This window comes from Mustela putorius, unplaced genomic scaffold (genome assembly GCF_011764305.1).
Source record: "Mustela putorius furo isolate JIRA1106 unplaced genomic scaffold, ASM1176430v1.1 tig00000407_pilon_pilon_pilon, whole genome shotgun sequence".
Lineage (NCBI taxonomy): Eukaryota > Metazoa > Chordata > Mammalia > Carnivora > Mustelidae > Mustela > Mustela putorius.
Genome location: NW_025421373.1, coordinates 23,401,135 through 23,424,140, shown reverse-complemented (window position 1 = coordinate 23,424,140; position 23,006 = coordinate 23,401,135). Strand labels below are relative to the sequence as shown.

General features: G+C 42.5%; 1 protein-coding gene across 2 annotated transcripts in view; it reads left to right on the top strand.

The window, feature by feature from the left end:
* Positions 1-21,313: 21,313 nt before the first annotated feature.
* DCTN4 (dynactin subunit 4) overlaps positions 21,314-23,006 on the top strand; it is a 30,233-nt gene continuing 28,540 nt past the window's right edge. The window contains exon 1 of one of the 2 annotated variants that reach the window (XM_004737808.3): positions 21,314-21,491. In XM_004737808.3, coding sequence (XP_004737865.1) covers positions 21,357-21,491 — 135 coding nt within the window. In that variant the 5' untranslated portion in view covers positions 21,314-21,356. The remainder of the gene's footprint in view (positions 21,492-23,006) is intronic. The other variant, XM_004737809.3, reaches the window with a different exon arrangement.

The window sequence follows — 23,006 nt, the reverse complement described above, 5'->3', positions numbered from 1 at the left end:
GTGGGGGCTGAATTTAGCCCCTACTGTCTTCTCTGAGTCGGGGATGAGATCAGCAGAAATGACATCTAAATCATCACTACCAGATGCCAGTTTTTTTTAGAGCGGAAACAATGAGGATGAAGGGAATTGACATGAGAAATGATTTGACAAAAATTCTAGGAAATGTCACCCAACATGTTTTAATCAAAAGAGACGTCTGGAAACTTAAAAACAAACAAGTATCACACAATTCTGAATATTTTAATACAAAACTCTCAGTGGAAAAAAAAAAGTTAAGGAGGACAGTCTCAATTTAATACATGTTCCCTGGTTAGTGGAAGGAGTAGGGGATTACTCTGTATGGACACCTGGTAACTAACTCTCTGCGCCCGGTGTGAATGGGGGCTTCCTTCGGAGAGAAGGCAGAACCCCAGGGCTGGAGCCAGCACTAGCAAGACAGTCTGCCTTTCCCAGGTCACAGTCTTTCAGTACCTCTTTAATAACGATTTGCCCTGGCACCCAAAAGTGAGCCAAAAGAGAAAATCGAATAATAACCTATGGGAAACATATTACATTAGCTCTGTCTCAGCTGGGTTGATTTTGCTGAGGGAGCTCTGGAAGAGAAGAATAATGGATGCCATGTTGGGGTAGGAGGAGGGGGAAAATAGCCCATTTCAGTACCAAACTTTGTCACAGCAAAACCAAGGGAACAACTTACATTTCACTTCCTTGGTCCTCAATTACAAGTACTCCAAAGGGAAACCATCAAGAATTTAAAATAATAGGACTGCCTGGGTGGCTCAGTGGTTTAAAGCCTCTGCCTTCAGCTCAAGTCATGATCCCAGGGTCCTGGGAAAGAGTCCTGCATCGGGCTCTCTGCTCGGCGGGGAGCCTGCATCCCTTCCTCTCTCTCTGCCTGCCTCTGTGCCTCCTTGTGATCTCGGTCTGTCAAATAAATAAATAAATAAAAATCTTTTTTTAAAAAAAGGAATTTAAAATAATAATAATAATAATACTTAAGAGAGATCCCCTGATATTTGGGGGGTAGGGGATTTGATGGAAAGAAGTTGTAGCCTAACAGCATTCTACCAAAATACTGCCTACCATGATCCCCACTAGGATACAATTTATCTCAGAAACCCTCTCAATGAATCACACCTACGCAAGAATTTTCTTCTTTCATATATTTTTCATTTGCACAAGTACATTTATTCAGCTTGAGGAAATAATGTGGTAAATTGGATTGGAAGCCAGGAAACCAAAATTATGAGTCTATCTAAGTAGCTAAATGATCATCGATGCCTCAGTTCCTCACTCGTAAAACAGTAAATTGAGGACACCTGGGTGGCTCAGTCAGTTAAGCATCTGCCTTTGGCTCAGGTCATGATCTCAGGTCCTGAGATCAAGTCCTACCTCAGGCTCCCTGCTCAGCGGGGAGTCTGCTTCTTCCTCTGCCCCTCACTCTGTTTGTGTACTCTCTCTGTCAAATAAATAAATAAATAGTAAAAGGAGATCTATTCCTTCCATCTGATACAATTATTGTGTGTAAAGATTTTATTCTGTATTTCTTTATTCAGAACTATTCACTGAAAGCCTCATTTATGTTCTAGGTACCGAGGAAGACAAATTCTCTTTATCATTTGATATCTAGTGGGGGAAATGTTCATCATAAATAGGCAAACAAATAAAAAAGTAAAGCAATATCAATTTGTGGAACCGTGAAGAAGATAAAATGAGATGAGGTAATAGAGTGATGGAGCATATTTTATACCTTATCATGGAGATTGTAGTTAATCTGAATTTCTTAAATTGTTTGTATTATCAATGATTCTATTATTCTATAATATATAAGCTTAAATGTAATTTCCAAGGTCTTTCATTACACTCTAGGCATTTAGACTGATATTAAATTATTGCCTGGATAATTTGTAAGGAAGATAGAACACAAAAACATTCATCACCAAGCATGGTTTGCGTGCATGCACACACACACACATTCTTTTTTCTCTTACTTTTACATGTTTGCGAGTAGATAAACCTTTGGGGTATATTAATGTATACATTCAAGTTTGCCACTTTAAGAAATGCAAATAGGATATGTGTAGCCATAAGAGGTTTTACAATGCTTGCTTTGCTGGTCTGTAAAATGTTTGTATCTTTCAAACCATACTCAGTTCCTTGCCCCCAGTTATCTACTTGAGGAAATAGAAGGTAGTTACATTGCTTAAAATATGTGATTTATGTGCTAAGAGAGTAGATCTTAATGTTCTCCCCACGAAAAAGAAAGGTAACTATTGAGAGGATGGAGGTGGTAGCTGATACCATGGAGGTGATCACTTTGCTATTTGTAAATCTATCATATTAACATGTTGTACACCTTAGGCTCATACTATGCTAAGGGTCAATTATAGCTCAATAAAGGAGGAAAAAAGAGAAATGGGTAGGATCCCATTTTACTCAATATGATGAAGACTTAAAAAATCTTTTTAAAATACACAAAATAAGATATGAACAAATGTATGAACATATCATTTTTCAAGAAGAAAAATCTAGTCTCCAACAATGCCAATTCTCTCAAATAAATGCATAAACCTAAAAAACATTGTAACTTATATGAGCCATTGAGACTATCTTAAGAACTGAAGTAGTAAAGAAATACAAATACAGAATACGATTATGAGTGCAATTTTGTTATCAAGGGGAAAAAAGCAATTTCATCTTGAAGTAAAAAAACAAAAAACAAAAAACAAAAAACTGTGCCTGAATGTGAAAGATTAGCAAGAGACAAATTTTGAATGGGTAAGTTGTAGAAGTCTGATGAAAAGAAAACTTTGTTTCCTTGGTTTATAATACCTACAAATAATGAGTCTAGAAGGAAGCAATGAAATATGTTAAAATTTAGACAAAACTGGCTTTGTTTTAATGGGCTTACTCATAAGACTTTTTAAGAAGGTCTTTCTGGCAATTGTTACATTAATGCATGAGTAGAATTTGTTTTTGTTTTTCTCTATGTTAAAATGACAAACTGGCCTTGGAATATTCGTTTTGTTTTGGTTTTGGTTTTGTTTCTGGTTTTCGTTCTTTTAGAAAGGCAGACTGCCACATGTAGTACCTCATTTGGATGTGTCTGGAGTTCTGAAAGTTTGACTACATTGCGTTCCCCCAGAAATGGACCTTGAGATCTTGTTTGGGAGGATCTAGCAGGAGAGTGAAGCTTCTCATATACCCTCGATCCAATAATGGTCCTTCTCTATGGGAGAAGGTCATCCTTTTCCACTGCGCTCAGCTTCCAGGCAGGACACACAAGGAGAAGTGAGGGAGGAAGAGGACACCCAGTAGCCAGCTAGATCAGCCAAATCAACTCTGGCGATCAATGGGGTGATGTGTTGCAGCCAGACAACACTCATATCCTCAGTCTCTTCTTAATAAGAGACAGTGAGAGGTGTCTGTGTGGCTCACCTGGTTAAGTGTCTACCTTCAGCTCAGGTCATGATCCCAGCATCCTGAGATCGAGCCCCATGTCCGTCTGGCTCCTCGCTCAGCGCAGAGTCTGCTTCCCCCTCTGCTCCTCCCTCTGCTCCTGCTGGTAGTCTCTCACAAATAAATAAATAAAAATCTTTAAAAAAAAAAAAAGAGAGAGAGAGAGTGAAGGTTATTTTTAATTTCTGTTAATCTGCTCAAATAGGGGGGTCCTGGGTGGCTCAGTGGGTTAAGCCTCTGCCTTCGACTCAGGTCATGATCTCAGGGTCCTGGGATCGAGCCCCACATCAGGCTCTCTGTTCGGCAGGGAGCCTGCTTCTCCCTCTCTCTCTCTCTCTGCCTGCCTCTCTGCCTACTTGTGATCTTTGTCTGTCAAATAAATGAATAAAATATTTTTTTTAAAAATCTGCTCAAATAGCAGATATTCTATATCTGATCAGCATAACTTTTCTGTATTTTGTGCTTTGTTGTGCCCTTGATTACTTAAAAACAAAACAACAGAAGTTACTCATTTCTTAAATAGCTAACATTCCTTATAATGATACCTACAGATGTGTTTATTTAGTACTACTGTGTTGTCACTCTGATCAATAGCCAGCCAAGCTACAAACCATTCATGGTTCCCAAGCGTCTATGCTTCTGTCTTAAGCTAGGGATGATTCTTCTTTGAAAATACCTTCCCAAGATCAGTTGGATAGTTTATAAAAATGTATTTTCTTTGAAAATACCTTTCCAAGATCAGTTGGATAGTTTATAAAAATATCAAAGCATCTTTGGTGCTTCTAGATAGCTGAACTACCAAAGGCTCGGTCTCGCACCTGGTCATTCATAATCAGGAGGGAAAGTCGGTAGAATTAGGTATGTTTGAAATGCTCCATATGTCTTAATTGGCTCAGTATGTTATAAGATTTGTGTTATATGCTAAGCCCACAACATGGAATAAACTAACCAATCAAAAAAGTACATTCTAACTTCCCTATGTTCATTTTGAAGAGTAGATTTGTCTGGGGGGCGCCTCGGTGGGTGAGTTGAGCATCTAACTCTTGGTTTCTACTCAGGTCACGAGCTCAAGGTTTTGAGACCAGGCACCTTGATGGGCTCTACACTGGGTGTGAAACCTGATTAGCATTCTCACCCTCCTTTTCTCTACCCTTCCCCTTCTCTAAAAAAAATTAAATAAATAAAAATAAAAGTAGATTTGTCTCTGTACCCATGTCCACAGTACACTCTTGAGAAAACACAGACATAAAAAAAAAAAAATAACCCAATAGGATTTTACTCTCTATTTTGATATGGTTGTCTAGGCTAATAAGTTAACAGAGGCTTCAGTCTAATCAGCAACAAGTGGTTTTTGCTTTCTTTACACATTTACCTGAAGTCCTAAAGTGTCTTCAACAAAAAACATTCCCAACAGCTTGGTGAGAAAGATTGTACCAGATACTCTTAACTGGAATAGATTTACAGAGTCTGGCTTCTCACCATAAGCTAGCATTGCCACCGCATGTAGCTATCTATAGACTGAACCACAGGACTGAATCGGGATTGTTCAGACTCTTTTTAGACCAGTGACAAAAAACTGCATGGAAGTATACTGTTGATCCCAAGTTTATGAATCAAGAATTAATCACATTAGCCAAATAAGTTCATGAAAGAAATGTAATTGTAGTTATTTGTTTTAGAATATTATTGGATTGTTTTTAATGCTTTGTATTTGATGTACTTATAAGGAAGTCTTTTTTCTCCTTTTTTCTTTTATGCTTTCTTCTCAATGTAACTATAAGGCTCAATTTAGCAATCTATGCTTATCAAACTAAAAGGAAATATTTTTTAATGATATCTTGTTCCCACTGGCCCCTCAGAATTCAAGAGTGAGCACTTTACTGAGTCCCTAGCAATGTGATTTATTTGTAAAGATTGAAAAAAACTGCCGTCCTCTTTACCAAGATGTAACTGGACAAATCAATTACCAAACAAAACCATCTAAAGGGTTTTGTATTTGAGAAAAAATTTCATTTAATTGGCTATGATCTTGTAACCATTGAGGAAGAAGAGTTGTGCTTCCGGTGTGTACAGTGACCTCCCAGGAGACTGGTCTGGTGAGCCTGTTCTGTGGCTCATACAGTCCCAACAGATGGTAAGATAGTAAAAAAGATCACTTGCTGGCAGGTCACCAACCTTAACAAATGTTGGGGACCTTGAGAAAAGATGAAGTCTCTTACTTTTAGGGACTGCAAGTAGAGCCTGATAGAGATTAATTTTTTAGATTTGGTTTTCTGGTACTGGAATAGATGAGCAAAGACATCAATCACTGAATAATTAAAACATTAACACTAGAAAACACCCACTTGATACTAAAGAAAGCAGCAAAGAAGGAATAAAGACAAAAAATACGTATGAGATATAAAAAACAGTAAATGAAATGGCAGATGTAAATTTAACTCTATTAATGATAATATTGAGTGTGAATGAGTGACACAGTCCAATCAAAAGGCAGAGATTTTTCAGACTAGATAAAATAAAAACAGAATCCAACTATATGCTATGTACAAGAGGACACTTTCGATGTAAAGAACTGAATAGATTGAAAGTAAAAGGACAGAAAAGATATATGACTCAAAGCAAACAGCTACCATAAGAAGGCTGAAGTGGCTGTATTGCTAACAGGAAAAAAATAGACTTTTAAACAAAATGTTTCTAGAAACAAGGAGGTACATTTTATAACAATAAAAGTGTCAATCCATGAGGACATTGTAAACATTTACGCACCTAGCAACACACACACACACACACACACACACTATAAAGGCTGATAGAATTGAGGGGAGAAAGAGACAATATGATAATAATTTCCAGGGACTCTCATACCTCACTTTCAATATTGGATAGAACAAATGGACAGAAGATTAACAAAAAAATACAAGAATTGAACAGCATTATACACATGATCCAAAAGGCAGATCTACCCAGTGACAGAAGAATACCCATTCTTCTTACATGCACACAGAATATTAGACAGATTTCTGGCTATAACATAAGTCTCAATAAATTTAAAGTGACTGAAATCTTACCAAGCATGTTCTCTAATCAGGGCAATGTGTAATTGGAAATGAATAACAAAAAGAAATTTGGGATATTGACAAATATGTGGAGATTAAACAGCATACTACTAAATAACCAGTATATCAAAGAAGAAATCACAAAAGAAATGAGAAAACGCTTTAAGATGCATGAAAATGAAGACACAACATACAAAATCCTACGGAATACAACTAACGCAGCAGACAGAGGAAAATGTATAGGTATAAACACCTACATTAAAAAGGAAGAAAGATCTCACATGAACAACCTAAACTACCACTTAAGACACTGGAAAAAAGAAGGGCAAACTGAACCGAAAGGAAGAGAAGGAGGAAATGATAAGAATTAGAGTTGATATTAGTGACATAGAGGATAGAACAATAATTAAGAAAATCAATGAAACCAAAAGTTGCTTCTTTGAAAAAATCAACAAGATTGACAAACTTTTAGCTATACGAAAAAGGGGAAACAAAGATGGCCTCCAAACTTGTGTGTATATTGCCCTCTAGGGCATTAACCAATTTTACATCCAACTTGTCAGTCTTCTTTTTTTTTTTTAAGATTTTATTTATTTATTTGACAGAGAGATCACAAGTAGGCAGAGAGGCAGGCAGAGAGAGAGGAGGAAGCAGGCTCCCTGCTGAGCAGAGAGCCCGATGCGGGACTTGATCCCAGGACCCTGAGATCATGACCTGAGCTGAAGGCAGCGGCTTAACCCACTGAGCCACCCAGGCGCCCCCAACTTGTCAGTCTTATTCCAGCATTTTTTCTCATCCCCCCAGTTCCTTCACTAAACATTTAAGTAAAACTTTGATGCATGCTCACTGTAAGTATGTATAAAATTTATATTTCAAACATTTTCAAAATTACATGTTGAGAAACTGCTTGGAGAGAACACAGGGCTGCAAACAGATCCCAGACTCCTTAAACTCATGCCATCCTCCCTAAATGCCCCAAATCCCCAAGCAAAAGGAGGTGTGTGCTCATGTAGTTTAGAGATTTTAAAAATTTGAATTTGAATCCTGATTCTGGTAGCCACTAACTGTGTAACCTTGGGCCAAGTATTTAATGTTTATGAGCCTCAGGTTTCCTGTCTACAAAATGTGAATGACAATGCCTTCCTCAAAGGGTTTTAGTTAGGATGAAGTAGGATCAATTGAAATCATAAATGTGAAAGAGCCTGAGACTAGTAAGTATTACTTTTCTTATACGTAACATGTGTGGAGCATATATTCATGTATGGCTTTTTCGGGCCCTGAAGTAGATGTCTTATTGCCTTCTAAAACATTAACTAATTTTGCATCTTACTTACCAGTCTTGTTTCAGCATTACTTGTCATCTTATTGGTTGACTGATACTACTGACAATTCTCCCCTTCCTGCTCTTTCAATCAATTAAGACACTGCATGTCCAAAATTGAAGGGAAAATTAAAGACCATTTAAAGCAAACCCCTCTTTTACACGTGGGGCAACTAAACTGAGGCTCAGGTGACTGAGCAGCTTCCCAAGGCCACCAGCTGGTCATTGTCAAAGCCAGAAGATGAGCCCAGGACTGTCTAACTACAGAGCCAAAATCCTATGTCACAGCACTGTCGATTTGGGGTGGGGTCTGATTTTATCAAGACCCTCAGTTCAGAAGTTGCGATATTGGTTGCAATATTTTCCTTTAGCTCACCGGCACCTGGTGCAGAATGATGCTCTCTAGGGGGTGAATAATTGACAGGATGCGGAGAGGAAGATGAGAAGTCAATGAAGACTTCTCTTTCTGGTTCTGAGGTTGTGCCTAAAGGCAGTTGGATGCTTGAAGACTTACAGCATTCGTCATGGCTCTTCAGAGAAACAGAGCCAGTTGGGCGGTGTGTGTGTGTGGTGTGTGTGTGTGTGTGCGTGTTCGGCTTGTTAACAGTGGAGGTATGCAAGCAGAGACATATTGCAGAGGACTCCATTGGCATGGTGGGGGGCGGGTGATATGGGGAAAGTGAATGCACCATACGCACGAGGGAAAGGGCACTGAACTAGCACCAAACAGCTCTAAACCGTGGCTCATCAATAATTTGCCATGTGACCTTCAATGAATCCCTATCCCTCTCAAGGGTCTTTTGGCCCCAAAAGTGAAAAGAAGGTAGTTAAACTAGTTTGTTTTTTTTTTTTTTGAAGTTGCTTGCATTTCCAATATCCTTTCAAAGCTAAGACTCAGGATCTTAAGATCACTACAATTCTGAGTTACAAGCATATCCATGCAGCATAACCCATCTTGCCCCACTTATGGAAATGTCCAGCTCAGATATCCACTCCCTGCTTACAGGTCCCTCAACAGCTCAGTTCTTCCCCAAAAGTCAGGCCCTGGGCAGCAGGATTCCTGAGATGACTGTTCTCTCCTTTCCCCTCCATCCTTGGAACAACTCCCAAGAGCATTTCCATCGTACAGCTCCTTGAGCAAATGCCATCTTCTCTTTGGAGAAGTCCCCCTAGCTTGCTAACTTGCAAAAGAAACGTGCCTTTAACCTAAAAACTAGACGCATAAATTATTATTTTTATTTTCATTACAATCTTTTCTATCGAAGTTGAAAGACCTCATTGAACTAATGATGAGGCAAGGAGGTAAAATGATGGGGTTTTCCAAACCCGTGGCGTTTGAGGTGAAAACAAGTTGCCGGGCAGACAGGAAGGAAGAAATGGAGACAGAAGGCTTCCACATAACAGCTTTCAGGCAGAGCGATGGTCACGTGGTCTCCAGAGTGTGGTTGTAATTATCTGCATTCACTCGCATGGCTTAATTCCAAAGAGTTCAATTATAACCCTCATGTAGCTAAGAGGGAAGAGAATGCCTATTACTGGCAGATATCACATTCCAACCAGTATAGTCTTTTTAATCCTTTAAAGATTTATTTATTTGTTTACTTACTTATTTATTTTAGAGAGAGAGCATAAGCAGGAGGGGTAGAGAGAGAGGGAGAGAATCCCAAGCAGACCCTGTGCTGAGCGGGGAGCCCCACGTAGGGCTCCATCTCACAAGCCCGAGATCACACCCTGAGCTGAAACCAAGAGTTGGATGCTTAACTGATGTGCCACCCAGGTGCCCCAGCCCATATAATTTCTGAAGTAAACTATGGTCTCAAGGAAAAAAAAATTGGGACACCTGGGTGGCTCAGTCTGTTAAGTATTGGCCTTTGGCTCTGGTCACAATCCTGGGGTCCTGGGATCGAGCCCCAAATAGGGCTCTGGCTCAGCAGGGAGCCTGCTTCTCCCTCCACCCCCTGCTCATTCTCCTTCTCTTCCTCCCTCTCTTTCTCTCAAATAAATAAATAAACTTTAAAAAAAAAAAAAAGAAGAAGAAGATAAAATATGCAAAATAAAAGCCTTTGTCCTTATTTTTTTTTCCAAAAAAGATTATTTAAAGAATGCTTCTTCTGGGTGGCTCAGTTGGTTAAGCGTCTGCCTCAGCTCAGGTCATGATCCCAGCATCCTGGGATCGAGTCCCACATCGGGCTCCCTGCTCAATGGGGAGTCTGTTTCTCTGCCCCTCTCCTGGCTGTGCTTTCTCTCTTTCTCTCTCTTGCTTGCTCATTCTCTCTCTCTCTCAAATAAATAAATAAAATCTAAACAAAAACAAAAACAACAAAACACTTCTTCAGCATTTGCTATGTACCAAGGATCTTCCATGCATCATATCACTGAGTCCTTGCAACAGTTCTGTGGTGCAAACATTATTAACCTCCACTGTACACATGGGAAAATGGAGGCCCAAGGTGGAGATGCTGACTTGCCCAAGATTACTCAGCTAGGAAGTGGCAGGACCATTCCTAGTGTCTTGCGGCTAACTGCCTCCTACTGGGATCAGGCATCTGGAGCCTAGCCTTTGTTCTCTGCTCCAGGAGAAGGAGTACTTCCTGCCCCAGCTGATGGACAATGTATGAGCTTGGTCAGACCATTAGATGCATGACTATGATAGAGGGGGGAGGACAGGAATTGGGGGAATCAAAGGAAAAATTTTTTTGAAACCCAAACAGTGCTATTAAATTTTAGAGAGTATTGGTAAATATTATTCAGTTTGTTTATTTTTTTTTTTGTCTTTAACCCCAAATCCTTTTTTAAGTTTTTATTTATTTATTCATTTAAGTATCTCTACACCCAATGCGGGGCTCAAACTCGTGACCCGGAGATCAAGAGTCAATGCTCTTCCGATTGAGCCAGCCAGGCGCCCCTAGTTGTTTACTTTAAATATGCGTGTAAGTTTTATTTGTCCCTCTGGAATCACACCCCAGGAGCAGCCCTTGGCTGGTAGAGGGATAAACACTTGACTCCTTCAGCCTTTGATGGAAATGTTTTGAGGCGTGTGTTTATGTTGTTCCCCAGAGTTTCTCTGTGGGACTAAGCTCCAGCCACCAGGATTGCCTGTTTAACGACCCAGTTTTATCGGCCTCCTCTTCCCTGTACCACAGTTCCTCACTCCTCTACTAGTGTTCCCTGAACCTCTCCACAGATGATTTCACTTAAACCCTCATCTGGTTGTCTGCTTCAGAGGGAAGCAAAACTAAGCTAGGTGTTCCTTGATGGCCGACCTCCTGCAGGGTTTGGCTAAGGGGGAAATGGTAGCAGAATCTGAGGCACTTTGCATTCTACCTTCTGCCCTGGGGATGCCAATGCCCGGCTCTGTCCTGGACCCAAAGGTCCCAGGTCCTGCTCCTGTCAGGGGCCCTCTTCACATTGCTCTGACTCCAGGTTCCAGTAAGTGCTCCCTCCCCTTACCCCTTCAGACCTCAGGCCATAAATGGCACCCCACTTTTACTAGCCCTGGGGTGCTGCAGTATTCCTTGTGATTACACTCCACTCCACTCACACTCTTAAACAAAAACACTAACTCAAATAGATGGGCGCCCCCCCGTGTTGATGGACACTTAGGTTTCTATATCTTGACTGTGGTATATAATGTTGCAATGAACACGGCGGGGGGGGGGCGCCCCGCCCGTATTCATTGCAACATTATATACCACAGTCAAGATATAGAAACCTAAGTGTCCATCAATGGATGAATGGATAGAGAAATTGCGATGTGTATACAATGGGTATTGTTGAGCCATAAAACGAATGAAATCTTGTCACTCGTGACACCATGGATGGACCTCACGGGCATTTGTGAAGTGAAATAAGTCAGACAGAGGAAGACAATTGCCCTATGATCTCTTCACTTACAGATATACCCTGGAATGTCCTACAGAGAGAATGTTAAAACAAACACAAAAACAGAAAAGCTTCCCTGTGATGGCAGGAAGATTCTCAGACCAAACACTGACAGCTCAAAATCTAAAAGAGCTCCCCAGATAGGAATCGTAAGAGGGGACCGAGAGGCACAGGGGGGAGTATAGGCAAGACTGGAAATCCCAATTATCCAAACATAATAAAAGAAATCAACTTGGTGGTCATTTGGTAAGCTAGAGATCCAGTTTCACTCCAGACAAACCACTTCCTCTGTCTGAACCTGTTTTTCCACGTGTGAATGAAGACATTAGACTAACTTGGTGGCCTAATAGCAAATACTTACTAGCAATGTAGTACCTTTTATGCTCTACCCACTTTAACATTCATTCCATTGTTTTACCTTCACAGTGAAGGATAAAGCTGGTTTGCAAGAGCCCTTGACACTGTTCCAAAGAGGCTGGGCTCTCCCGCACCAGCGTCCCCTCCTCAGCCCACACTGGAGCTCTGAGGATCTGATGAATGTATTTAGCAACCGACTGGCTCTTTTCTTGGTCTCTTGTGAAATATGCTTTCCTGTGTGGTAACCCTCATGCTTTGTCATTTGGAACAAAGTAAACTAGAGACCGGAGAAGTTAGGTTCCTCCCCTTCTTTTAAACATAAAAGTATCCAATTCTTTCTGTGATGTTTTTATTTTGACCTCAGAAAAAAGAAACAGATCATCTTGATAAAGAAATAAATTTCTTGTAGCTGAATTCAGCCAAACCATGAAATGGATTATTCCCAGACCCAACACGGGCCTCTGTGATGCGTGATTCCAAATCACCCTTCATGTGGCAGTCTGCTTGTGTGACATGCCCAAGCTGGGCAGCAGCAAATCCTGTAGGCTCTACCTTCAAAATATAGTCAGAATTTCTGGTCCATGGCACGGTCACATCCTGCCTGGATTACTACAGTAATCTCTGAACTGACCCCTTGCTTCTATCTTTGTCTTTCTATAGTCCATCTTCAAAATGGCATCCAGAGTGACCCTTGTAAAATGTAAGTTAGATCGCGTCACTGTTCAGCTTGAAATCCTGCAATGGCTCCCTACTGCCTAGAGCAAAAATACATTGTCCTTCAAATGCCTTTCAAGATCCTACATGAGCTGCACCCTCCCCTTTACCTCTGAGACTTAATTTCCTAAACCTCCCTGCCTTGCTCACTCCTTAACAGCCCCTCTGCTTCCTTGCTGTTTCTCAGTTAGGTCTGAGAGACTTTGCTGTTCTCTGCTCAGAAGGCTGTTCCCCCCAGACAGCCACCAGCCTACTTGCTATTTCCTTTAAATATTTGCTCAAACCCAGCCTTCTCACCAGGCCTATCCTGACCATGCTATCTAAAACTACAGTCTGCTTCCCTTCCCCCGCTTCTTTCTTTCTTTCTTTTCCTTCCTTCCTTTCTTTCTTTCTTTCTTTCTTTCTTAGATTTTATTTATTTATTTGACAGAGAGAGAGAACAAGCAGGGGGAAGGTCAGGCCTCTAGAGGGAGAGGGAGAAGCAGGCTCCGCACTAAACAGAAAGCCTGACATGGGGCTCAATTCCAGACACCAGGATCATGACCTGTGATGAGGGCGGACACTAAACTGACTGAGCCACCCAGGTACCCCTGCCTTCCTTTCTTTACCTTCTAAAAGAAGGAATTGCTTAAATATCAAAAGGAAAATATTTTTTTCAATTCACTCACTTCCATCTGCCAGCAAGTTCCAGGCGGTTGAAGGTAGTATTCATGTCTTCAACAAATTCTTATTGAGTGCCGGCTCTGTGTCAGGCATTGAGTCAGGCAGAAATTCAATCTTCGATCCCATTTTAGTCAAATCAACAATCAATACACTGGCGGTCTAGAAGCCAGGTTCAGAGTTAGGTGGTGAACTGTGTAGAGATGGGGGTCCAGCGAAGCACAGTGAAGGTAATAAACTTGGAATGAAGACCTGTGTTCAAACCTTCACATCACCTCTAACTTCCTCTGGGGTTTTCCCAAGTCCCTTCCCTTTTCTGGGATGGCTTTAGCTCATCTTTACAGTAAGGAAAGCAGACTAAATAATCTTTAAGGTTATTTCCGGCTCTACTGTTCCAAGCTCTTACCCGTATTTCATGAGAGCTACAGTCTCTAGGGCTAATTGTGAGTTCCCAGGGGTGAGTTGGCAAACAAGCAGGAGAAGGAAATGAGTGGAGTGCATGGCCATGAGTTGTCTGTCCCTTATGAGCCAGCACTTCACGGGTCAGAGGTCTGCCTTAAGCACTAGCAGCAGCTGGGTAGCAGCTGCAGTGGTTAGCCCAAGGTCACCCTGTGCCTCCTCCAGCTGAAAGAGGACACCCAACTCATGTCTCCGCATCCTCAGGAGAGCACAGAGGAAATGTTCCATGGGGCCACAGAACTGACGTCAGCTTTCCGTTGGTCTACTAAGCCCAGAGAAGGGAGAGTGTACGGGACAAGCTTTGCTTTGGCTCGAGGTGTGCTTGAGAAAAATCCCATGGAAGCCAAGGGAAGAGCACTCTAGAGTTGTGAGTGAATGAAAAACAGGCTCTCCTTGTTTTTTAAGTGTTGTTAGAGGAGCAAGTGGTTTCTTACTCAATTGTGGATATGAATTAACAGATGCAACACGAAGCAGGGAAGTTCATTTATAAAACCAGAAAACATAATACTGGGGCACCTGGGTTGGCTCAGTTGGTTAAGCATCTGCCTTCTGCTCAAGTCACAATCCCGGGGTCCTGGGATTGAGTCCCGCGTCAGGCTCCCTGCTCAGTGGGGAGCCTGCTTCTCCTTCTCCATCTGCCCCTTCTCCACCATCCCCGCTGCTGGTGCTTTCTGTCACTCTCGCTCAATCACTCTATATCAAATAAATAGAATCTTAAAACAGAAAATGGAATGCTGTACCAGGAATCAGAAAACCTGTGGCATATTTAACTCTCTGTGTCTTGTTTCTACTGTCCAAAAGATGCAGGGATTCAAGCGGGATCTTTCTGGTATGTGATGATTCTAAGTCAACCATCTGCTACACCAGGATGCTGTCATAGGCAAGAGACAGTAAACTCCGACCCATGGCTACTGTCTGTTTCTGTGAAGCCTGCAGGTCCCACTGAGGCAGCCTGGCACTGTAAGCATTGGCAACCAAGCCAGGCATCCTTCTTTCCCTCTTTCCCTCACTGCTCCCAGGGCCTGCCTCCCAGCCCAGTACCTGTGCCTTGCTGCTGTCTGGGTCCACGCTGGTAGCTACCTACACTGGGGATTCTGCTACTGGTGACTGCCAGTCATTGCGCAGAGGAGTCTCAGTCTGCCCCAGCTGAGATGGCCAGGCTCTCTTGGGAGGAGAGCAGGGCACCCAGATGCAGGTCACTGGGGAAGAAAGTTAAACTGAGCACAACGGCAGTCTTTCTGTCCTGTAACCCTTTACCCCACCTCCTTGCCACTGGCCATTCACTTTGCTGGGAGAAGGTCTCCAACTTGTGGCAAAGTGTGCCCCTCATCCTGCAATGGGCAATCCAGAGAGATGGAACAGAAGTTTTCTCTTGTTATTATATAGCTACATGATATCCTTGATTTTACCTCTTGGCCTGCAAAGCCCAAAATATTTGCCAACTGGCCCTTTACAGAGCAAGTTTGCCATCCCATGGGCTATCACATAATCTGTAAGATGGTACAAGTATGGAGTTAGGTGACTGGGTTCCTCCACTACCTATTGGCGTGACCTTGGGCAAGGTTCTTCACTTCTCTGAGCCCGTTTCCTCACCTGTAAGATGGAGTTTGTAGTGACAGCAACTGCCATAGGCTTGTCATATGTGTATGCTAGGTGACTTGCAAACAATACCTATCAGGCAACGTGAGCAGATTTAGCAATTTGTGTATGTAAAATTAGTCCCAGATGTATGTCATCAAACAGAATTTATTGAGTCCCTATTCTGGGCCGGGCCCTTTGCCAGGCCATGGTCTGGAGGGGAAGACAGATTTGCTAAGAAAACAAAAACAATACAGTATGTCCATTGCTCTAACGGGACACAGCTGTGGGACGAATGCGAGTGTGTCCAGTTCCCTCTTTCTAGATCCAGGCAAGGTTTCACTGGGGAAATGAACCTTGAGGTGGCAAGCAGATGAAGGTCATACCTGGCGAAGGGAAGTGCACATCCAGAGGCATGACGGCTGCCAAAGACATTGCACACTCTTGTTGGGGGCCCAGCAAGAGTTAGATAGGCCTTGAGTCTGAGTAGGCAGTGTCTGGAAGATGAGCCTAAAGAGGTAGGCAGGCCCCAGGGCCTGGGGGGCCTTATACGCTATCCCAAAAGTTTGGTGGTATCTCCTGTAGGTGTTGGAGAGCCATCGGAGAAAGCGGAACAACAAAAAAGGATCAAGATCAAAATCTGGCTTTCAGAAACCTTGCTCTGGCTCAGTGTGGAGAGCAAACGGAGGAGCAGTCAGGAGGTTATGACACACCCAAGAGAAAACTGGTGAAAACCAGTGAAGGTGGTGGCTGTGAGACGGAAGAGAGGCAGTGGCTGAACTATGCAGGAGGTAGGATTAAAAGGCAAAAGTCACCCAGGAAGTCTCTAGGTTTTTGGGTGAGGCAGCTAGGTGACCGTAACGGAATAGCTATGATAGGAGAAGCAAGGAACCAGGGCAAGGTAAGAAGCTCTGGAAAAACAATTCTGAGTTGACTCTATGGCCATGCTCCCAGAATGAAGGCACAGCCGCAGCCCTCTCCCATGGTTCCCCTGGGGAAACAAGCCGGAGCCAGCACCGCCGCCACATTTCCCAGGCAGCGCCCCTCAGGGGAAACAGGAGGGGTTTGAAGAAATGGAGGACTTTTTTCCTTCTTCCTCTGCTCACTTGCTATGGCTTTTAGGTGAGCGTGCAGATTCAATGCAGGGAAACCTGTGGTTAACACCGTTTTCTCACAGGAAACCCAAATAAGAAGTGTGGCCCAGGCTGAAGGCCTGCACTACATCAGACTAGACCTCCAGGATTCTTATTCTGCAGAGGACCCTGAGCAGTTGATGTGGGGGTTCAATTTCAGGTCCTCTCTGCAAGATCTCATTCGACCAAAGCGTGACCAACTCGTTTTTTTTTTTTTTTCTTGGTTATTGTGAATTTACTCTGGATGATTCTTTAGAGGAAGGAAAACCCTTCTGGGTTTTTCATATTTGGAATAATCAGGGACTGTTTCTTACATGTGCCTAGTACTTCCTGGCTTACAGATTGCTTTCTCAGCCGTGGTGATTTTTCCTATTCACACCAAAACCGGGATTATTCTTTCCATTCAATGGGTTATGAAACAAGACTCAGAGGTAAAAATGGCTTTTTCAAGATCATATAGCTAGAAAGCATAAAATTATTCACCCATATTTGATATAATATTCCATGTTGGCAAAACAATGGGGAAATGGGAGTCTCAGATACTAATGGTGAGAGTATAAACTGGTCTGGTCTTTTCACAAGGGCTCACTGCCAATAACTATTAAATGTGGTTACCAGTTACCTAGCAGCTCCATTTGCGGGTCCCTATTTAACCTCAACTCCCCTTAGACAACAGAGCTTGCAGGCAGGAAGCTGGGAAAAGTCAATCAGTTGAAAGGAAGGTCAGTTCAAGAGCATGTTATTAAGCTGGTCACCAATGCATGTAACTAGGCTTGATCCTGCTGGCACTCTCTAAGACACAGTGAGAATGTCTAGGAGAAAGAAGAAGGGGGCATTTATTCATAAGATCCCATACTTGGTCATCATTGGTCAATGATGGTCCCATAGAATGCTCACTCTTTCATATCTCCAGGTTTGCCAAGTGGATTCCCAGAGGAGTATCAAGAAGGTATTTATGTCGTAATCAGATAGTTCCAAGTAAAAAAGATCTGGGGAGGACCCGGGTCCAGGGACTGGAGTTGACCCTGGAACACGGATCTCCAAAGTGAGGTCTAATCTTCAGAGTCTGACAGGTAGGGTTCTGTGGAACTGGAATCATGAAGATAGAATCCAGCCCCCAAAGGCAGGGAGTGAGGCCTAGCAAGAGATAGGCAGGATGCTTCTGTTTTCTGCAATCGGAGACTTTCCATATTCCATATCACAGGGGGAAGAGAACATCTGATAAGCAGTGCTACCAGTGATCAGAAAGCCGCAGAGACAAGGCCTGTCATGGTCAGTCCTGGGGCCAAAGACAGAATATTTTTTTTTAAGATTTTTATTTATTTGACAGAGAGAGATCACAAGCAGGCAGAGCAGCATGCAGAGAAAGAGAGAAGGAAGCAGGCTCCCGATGCGGGACTCGATCCCAGGACCCTGAGATCATGACCTGAGCCAAAGGCAGAGGCTTTAATCCACTGAGCCACCAAGGTGCCCCCAAAGACAGAATATTAAACAAATGATTACCAAAAAACAGTGGTTCTCTAATTTTGTGGGCATGAGATTCACCTGGAAGTTTAACAGAGATTTAGATTTTTGGGTCCCACCGCCAAAATTCTAATTTTGATCTCTCTCTCTCTTTTTTTTTTTTTTTTAAGATTTTATTTATCTATTTTTTGTCAGAGTGAGAGACAGCAAGCCCAAACATGGAGAGAGACAGGCAGAGAGAAAGGGAGAAGCAGGCTCCCCATTGAGCAGAGCCTGATGTAGGACTCCATCCGAGGACCCTGGGATCATGACCTGAGCTGAAGGAAGATGCTTAACCCACTGAGCCACTCCGGCACTCCCTCATCTGGGTCTTGATAAGGGTCTGGAATCTACATTTATAACAGTAATTCTTAGTGTAGGTGACCCAGAGCCATACCTGAGAAACAATGCCCTAAGGGCCTAGGCTCTGAGCCTTTTGTGGGCAGGAACTGTCCCATTTATCCTTCATTCCCTCCCCAGTACCTGACACATAGGGACCAGATAATTGTCCATTGAACTGAATTGTTCAAAAGCTGCGCTCCAAAAGATATGTTTCATGTGAAGTCAGCTCAAGTCTGTAGCGTTTCTCTACCTACAGGCTCTGGGCAACAGAGCACACATAGACAAGTGGGATTCCACCAGACTAAAAACGTTTTGCAGACAGGGGTTCCTGGGTGGCTTAGTTGATTGAATGTCTGCCTTTGCTCAGGTCATGAACCCGGGATCCGGGGAGTCTGCTTCTCCCTCTCCCTCTGCTGCTCCCCCTGCTTGTGCTCTCTCACTCTCTATCAAATAAATAAAATAAACTGTTAACAGCAAAAGAAACAATCACAGAATGAAAAGGCAACCTACACAATGGAAGAAAATATTTGCAAATCATGTATTTGGTAAGGGGTTAATATCCACAATATAAATAAGTAAATAAATAAATACTCCAATTTAAAAATGAGCAAAGGACCTTAATAGTTATATCTCTGAAGAAAACATACAAATGATCACCAGATACATGAAAAGGTGCTCAACATCACTAACCATCAAGGAAATGCAAATCACAACCACAATGAGCTATTACCTCACACTTGTTAGAATGGCCATTATCAGATAAAAGATAACAAGTGTTGTCCAGAATGTGGACAAAAGAGAACTGTTGTACACTATTGTGGAAATGCAAACTGGTACAGTTACTATGGAAAGCAATATGGAGGTTCCTCAAAAAATTAAAAATAAAACTATCTTATGATCCAGTAGTCCCACTTCCAGGTCTATAGCCAAAAGAAAAGAAATCAGAATCTTTTTTTTTTTTTTAAGATTTTATTTATTTGACAAAGAGAGCAAGAGAGCACAAGCAGGGGGAACAGCGGAAGGAGAGGGAGAAGCAGACTCTGGGATGAGCAGGAAGCCCAACGAGGGACTGATTCCAGGACCTCAGGATCATGACCTGAGCTGAAGGCAGACACTTAACCATCTGAGCCACCCACGCATCCCATGAAATCAGAATCTTAAAGAGATAGCTGCACTCCCACAATCATCTCAGCATTATTTACAACAGTCAAAAGAGGGAAACAATGTAAATGCCAACAGATGAATAAAGAAAATGTGATATATAAATATATATACAATAACTGAAATATAATATAAACATAAATATATCAAAAGGTATCTCCTGCCATTTGAAGCAACAGGATGAACCTGGAGGACAGTATGCTAAGAGAAATAAGCCAGACTCAGAAAGATAATATTGCATTATCTCACTTACATATGGATTCTAAAATAATCAAACTCACAAAAGCAGAGAAAAGGGTTGTTGCCAAGGTCTGGGGGTCGGTGCGGGGCAGGGAGAGGAAGTGAAGAAATGTTGGTCAAGGGGTACAAAATTTCAGTTATTCAAGATGAATAACTTCTGAAGTTTTAATGTATAAACAGTGTGACCCTAGTTAACGATATTGTATATGATATCCTTGAAATTTTCTAAGAGTGTAGATCTTAAGTGTTCTCATCAGAAAAAAGAAAAGAGAAAAAAAGAAAATAGTAGCCATGTGAAGTGATGGGTATGTTAATTAGCTTGAGTTCATTATTTCACAGTGTATATCAAATTATCAAGATGTACACCTTAAATATATATAATTTTAAGTTGTCAATTATACCTCAATAAAGCTGGGGGGAAAATATGCTAGAGGCAGTATGCATAGGTGCATGCACCTCTGGAGTCAGGACAGGGTTCCACTGCTATCTATGAAATCTTAGTCAAGTCATTGTAATTCTCTGAGCCTGTTTCCCTCGGAGCCAAATAAAAATGATAGCACCTGCCTTTTGGAGTTCTTGTGAACATTAAATGAGACAATGTATGTAAAGTTTGGTCACAGCGCCTTGCACTCAATAAATATTCAATAGACGTTAGCTAGTATTAGTATTCCGTTCCACTTCTTTTCACCAGCTCCAACATCAGACAGGTAAAGAATGCATTAGTACAATGAGAGGAGCATAGAACTGGTGGCGGGTAATCTGGGCTCCAGTCTCTGCTAGGCCGGTTAAAAGCAATCATTTTATATATCTAAGCCTTAGTTTATGCACTAGAAAAAATGTAAATGATACCTAGCAACATTGGTCAATGATTTAATTCCTCCATCAACCAATACTTACTGAATGCTCATAACACAGACTTAGTCCTAATTCTAAATACAAAACCTGGAAATGAATGAGCCATGGCTTCTGGGTGGAGGAACTCAGAGTCTAAAAAATTTCAAACGAGATAATGTCTGCGAAGATTTCCTACAGGTCAGTGACAAGACAGTCAAAGGAAAGTGCTGGTATGACTATTAACTTTCCAGTTCCCAAGGCACTCTGTCCCTGCGACCCTCCATCTACCTTCTGGAAGTCTTCCTGGAAGGTGAGGGCCGGAGAGGCCGTTGTAAATGAAGCAAAAGTGCAGCCTTTCTTTCCGGAAGAGACAAGGAAACGGAGAGCACTGGCCTGTCTGATTTGACCTGGGATTGCGTACTCTCATAGAAAGCTCGGACCTCGCCCAGGCAGACAACGCTCGCTGAAACGCTGGGGAAGAAACCCGGGATCCCCAGCTACGCAAGCGCACTGTGACTTTCGCCCGGCGCCGGGTCTCACGAGTTCCGAAACCTTACGCAAAGTCTCAGACGAAATACGTAGGAAAGGCGCCGAGGCAACGCAGCCTCTCGGGTCACGTGACGCGGCGAGAGCGCCGTTGACTCCTCCCCCTCCAAGATGGCGTCCTTGCTGCAATCGGAGAGGGTTCTCTACCTAGTCCAGGGAGAAAAGAAGGTTCGGGCCCCGCTATCGCAGCTTTATTTCTGCCGCTATTGCAGCGAGTTGCGGTCGCTGGAATGTGTGTCTCACGAGGTAATGCAGTCGTCTGGTGAAGAGTGTGTATGTGTTGGGGGAGGAGGGGGGAAGGGTTTGCCCTAGTCACCGCGACGGGCGGGAAGTCATTTTCCTAGTTTGCTGATTGGCTCTGTCTTCCGTCACTCAGATTTGCGAGCGATTTAATTTGCTTATAATTTGTCATTTGGAAAGAAGGAGCGGCCTTGGGTGGGGCTGAGCGGATCTTTTGGTTCTGGAGCGCCTTCGGATTGGACAAACCTGACTTTAAGGACCCTGGCCGTCTCCTGGCGGGGGTGGGGGGGGTGGTAATTGGGTGGGTTGGGGAGGAAGATGTGGGGGTGATTATTCAGGCCACTTGAGGGTCGAGATACCATCTTTCCATGACTGACTGTAGGGTGGTGCCCACGGGCGTTCTCATTCATGCCCCTCCCATCTTGGAAGTTCTGCTCTTACTTTGGCCAGGAACTGGGCCTTGCTGTGTTTTGTGGCTCAGACCAAGGCCTGCAGCAGGGAAGAGGTTGGGTTGGGGCGAACTGGGTTAAAAGCGTTTAGAATAACGTCTGTTCGTGTAAGAAGCTCATGGAGCTTCTCCAGAGGGTATGGTGCTGTCCTTCGCAGGAACAAGTGGGCGTTGGAAGTAGGATTGCTCATAACGTAAAACACTCCACCCCATTAAAAAAAAAAATTACCAAATAACAAAATCCCCAAACTTGTATACAGCACTTAGCACATCTTGTTCATTCTGTAAGCTTTGGGGATTAAAAGACGAGTAAGACATAAATCCTGCTGTTGAATGACTCACAGTCTAGTTAAGGAAAAGCTGCTGGTAGCAGTTAATGCTTATTCAGTGCTTTCTATACGCCATGTGGTTTATGTAAACTCATTTAATCATCCTACAGGCCAATAGAATGAATATTCTTAAAAAAAAAAAATCAACAACAAAAAACTAGAGTTAAAGCAACAGACACAGTGTTTGCCCTAGGTTACCCAGCCAAAAATTTGGGGGTGGCAGAGAGGACCAAGATTTGAAACTCACGGCAGCCTTTCAAATCAGGATTTGAAACATGATTCAGAGAACTTCACTGAAGATACCTGGACTGTTAAAAATGCATATGAAAACGTTAAATACGTACTTTAAGCCATTTTGTATTTGATAAATGTACTTTGATAATGCACTTTAAGCCATTTTACTCATTTTTTAAAAGATTTTATTTATGTATTTGAGAGAGAGAGAGAGACACAGTGAGAGAGGGAACACAAGCAGGGGGAGAGGGAGAAACAGGTTTCCCGATGGGCAAGGAGCTGGATGCCGGGCTTGATCCCAGGACTCTGGTATCTTGACCTGAACTGAAGGTAGACCTGTAATGCCTGAGTCATCCAGGTGCCCCATTTTACATATTATTAAAATTTTATTAGGTGTATTTATCTTAATATTAAGAATAGGCACAGAAAGGAGTTAAGTAATACAAGAGAAAAATCATTGCTATATTATATACAGGATATTTCTTGTGTTTTTTTCTCCATTAGCATCTT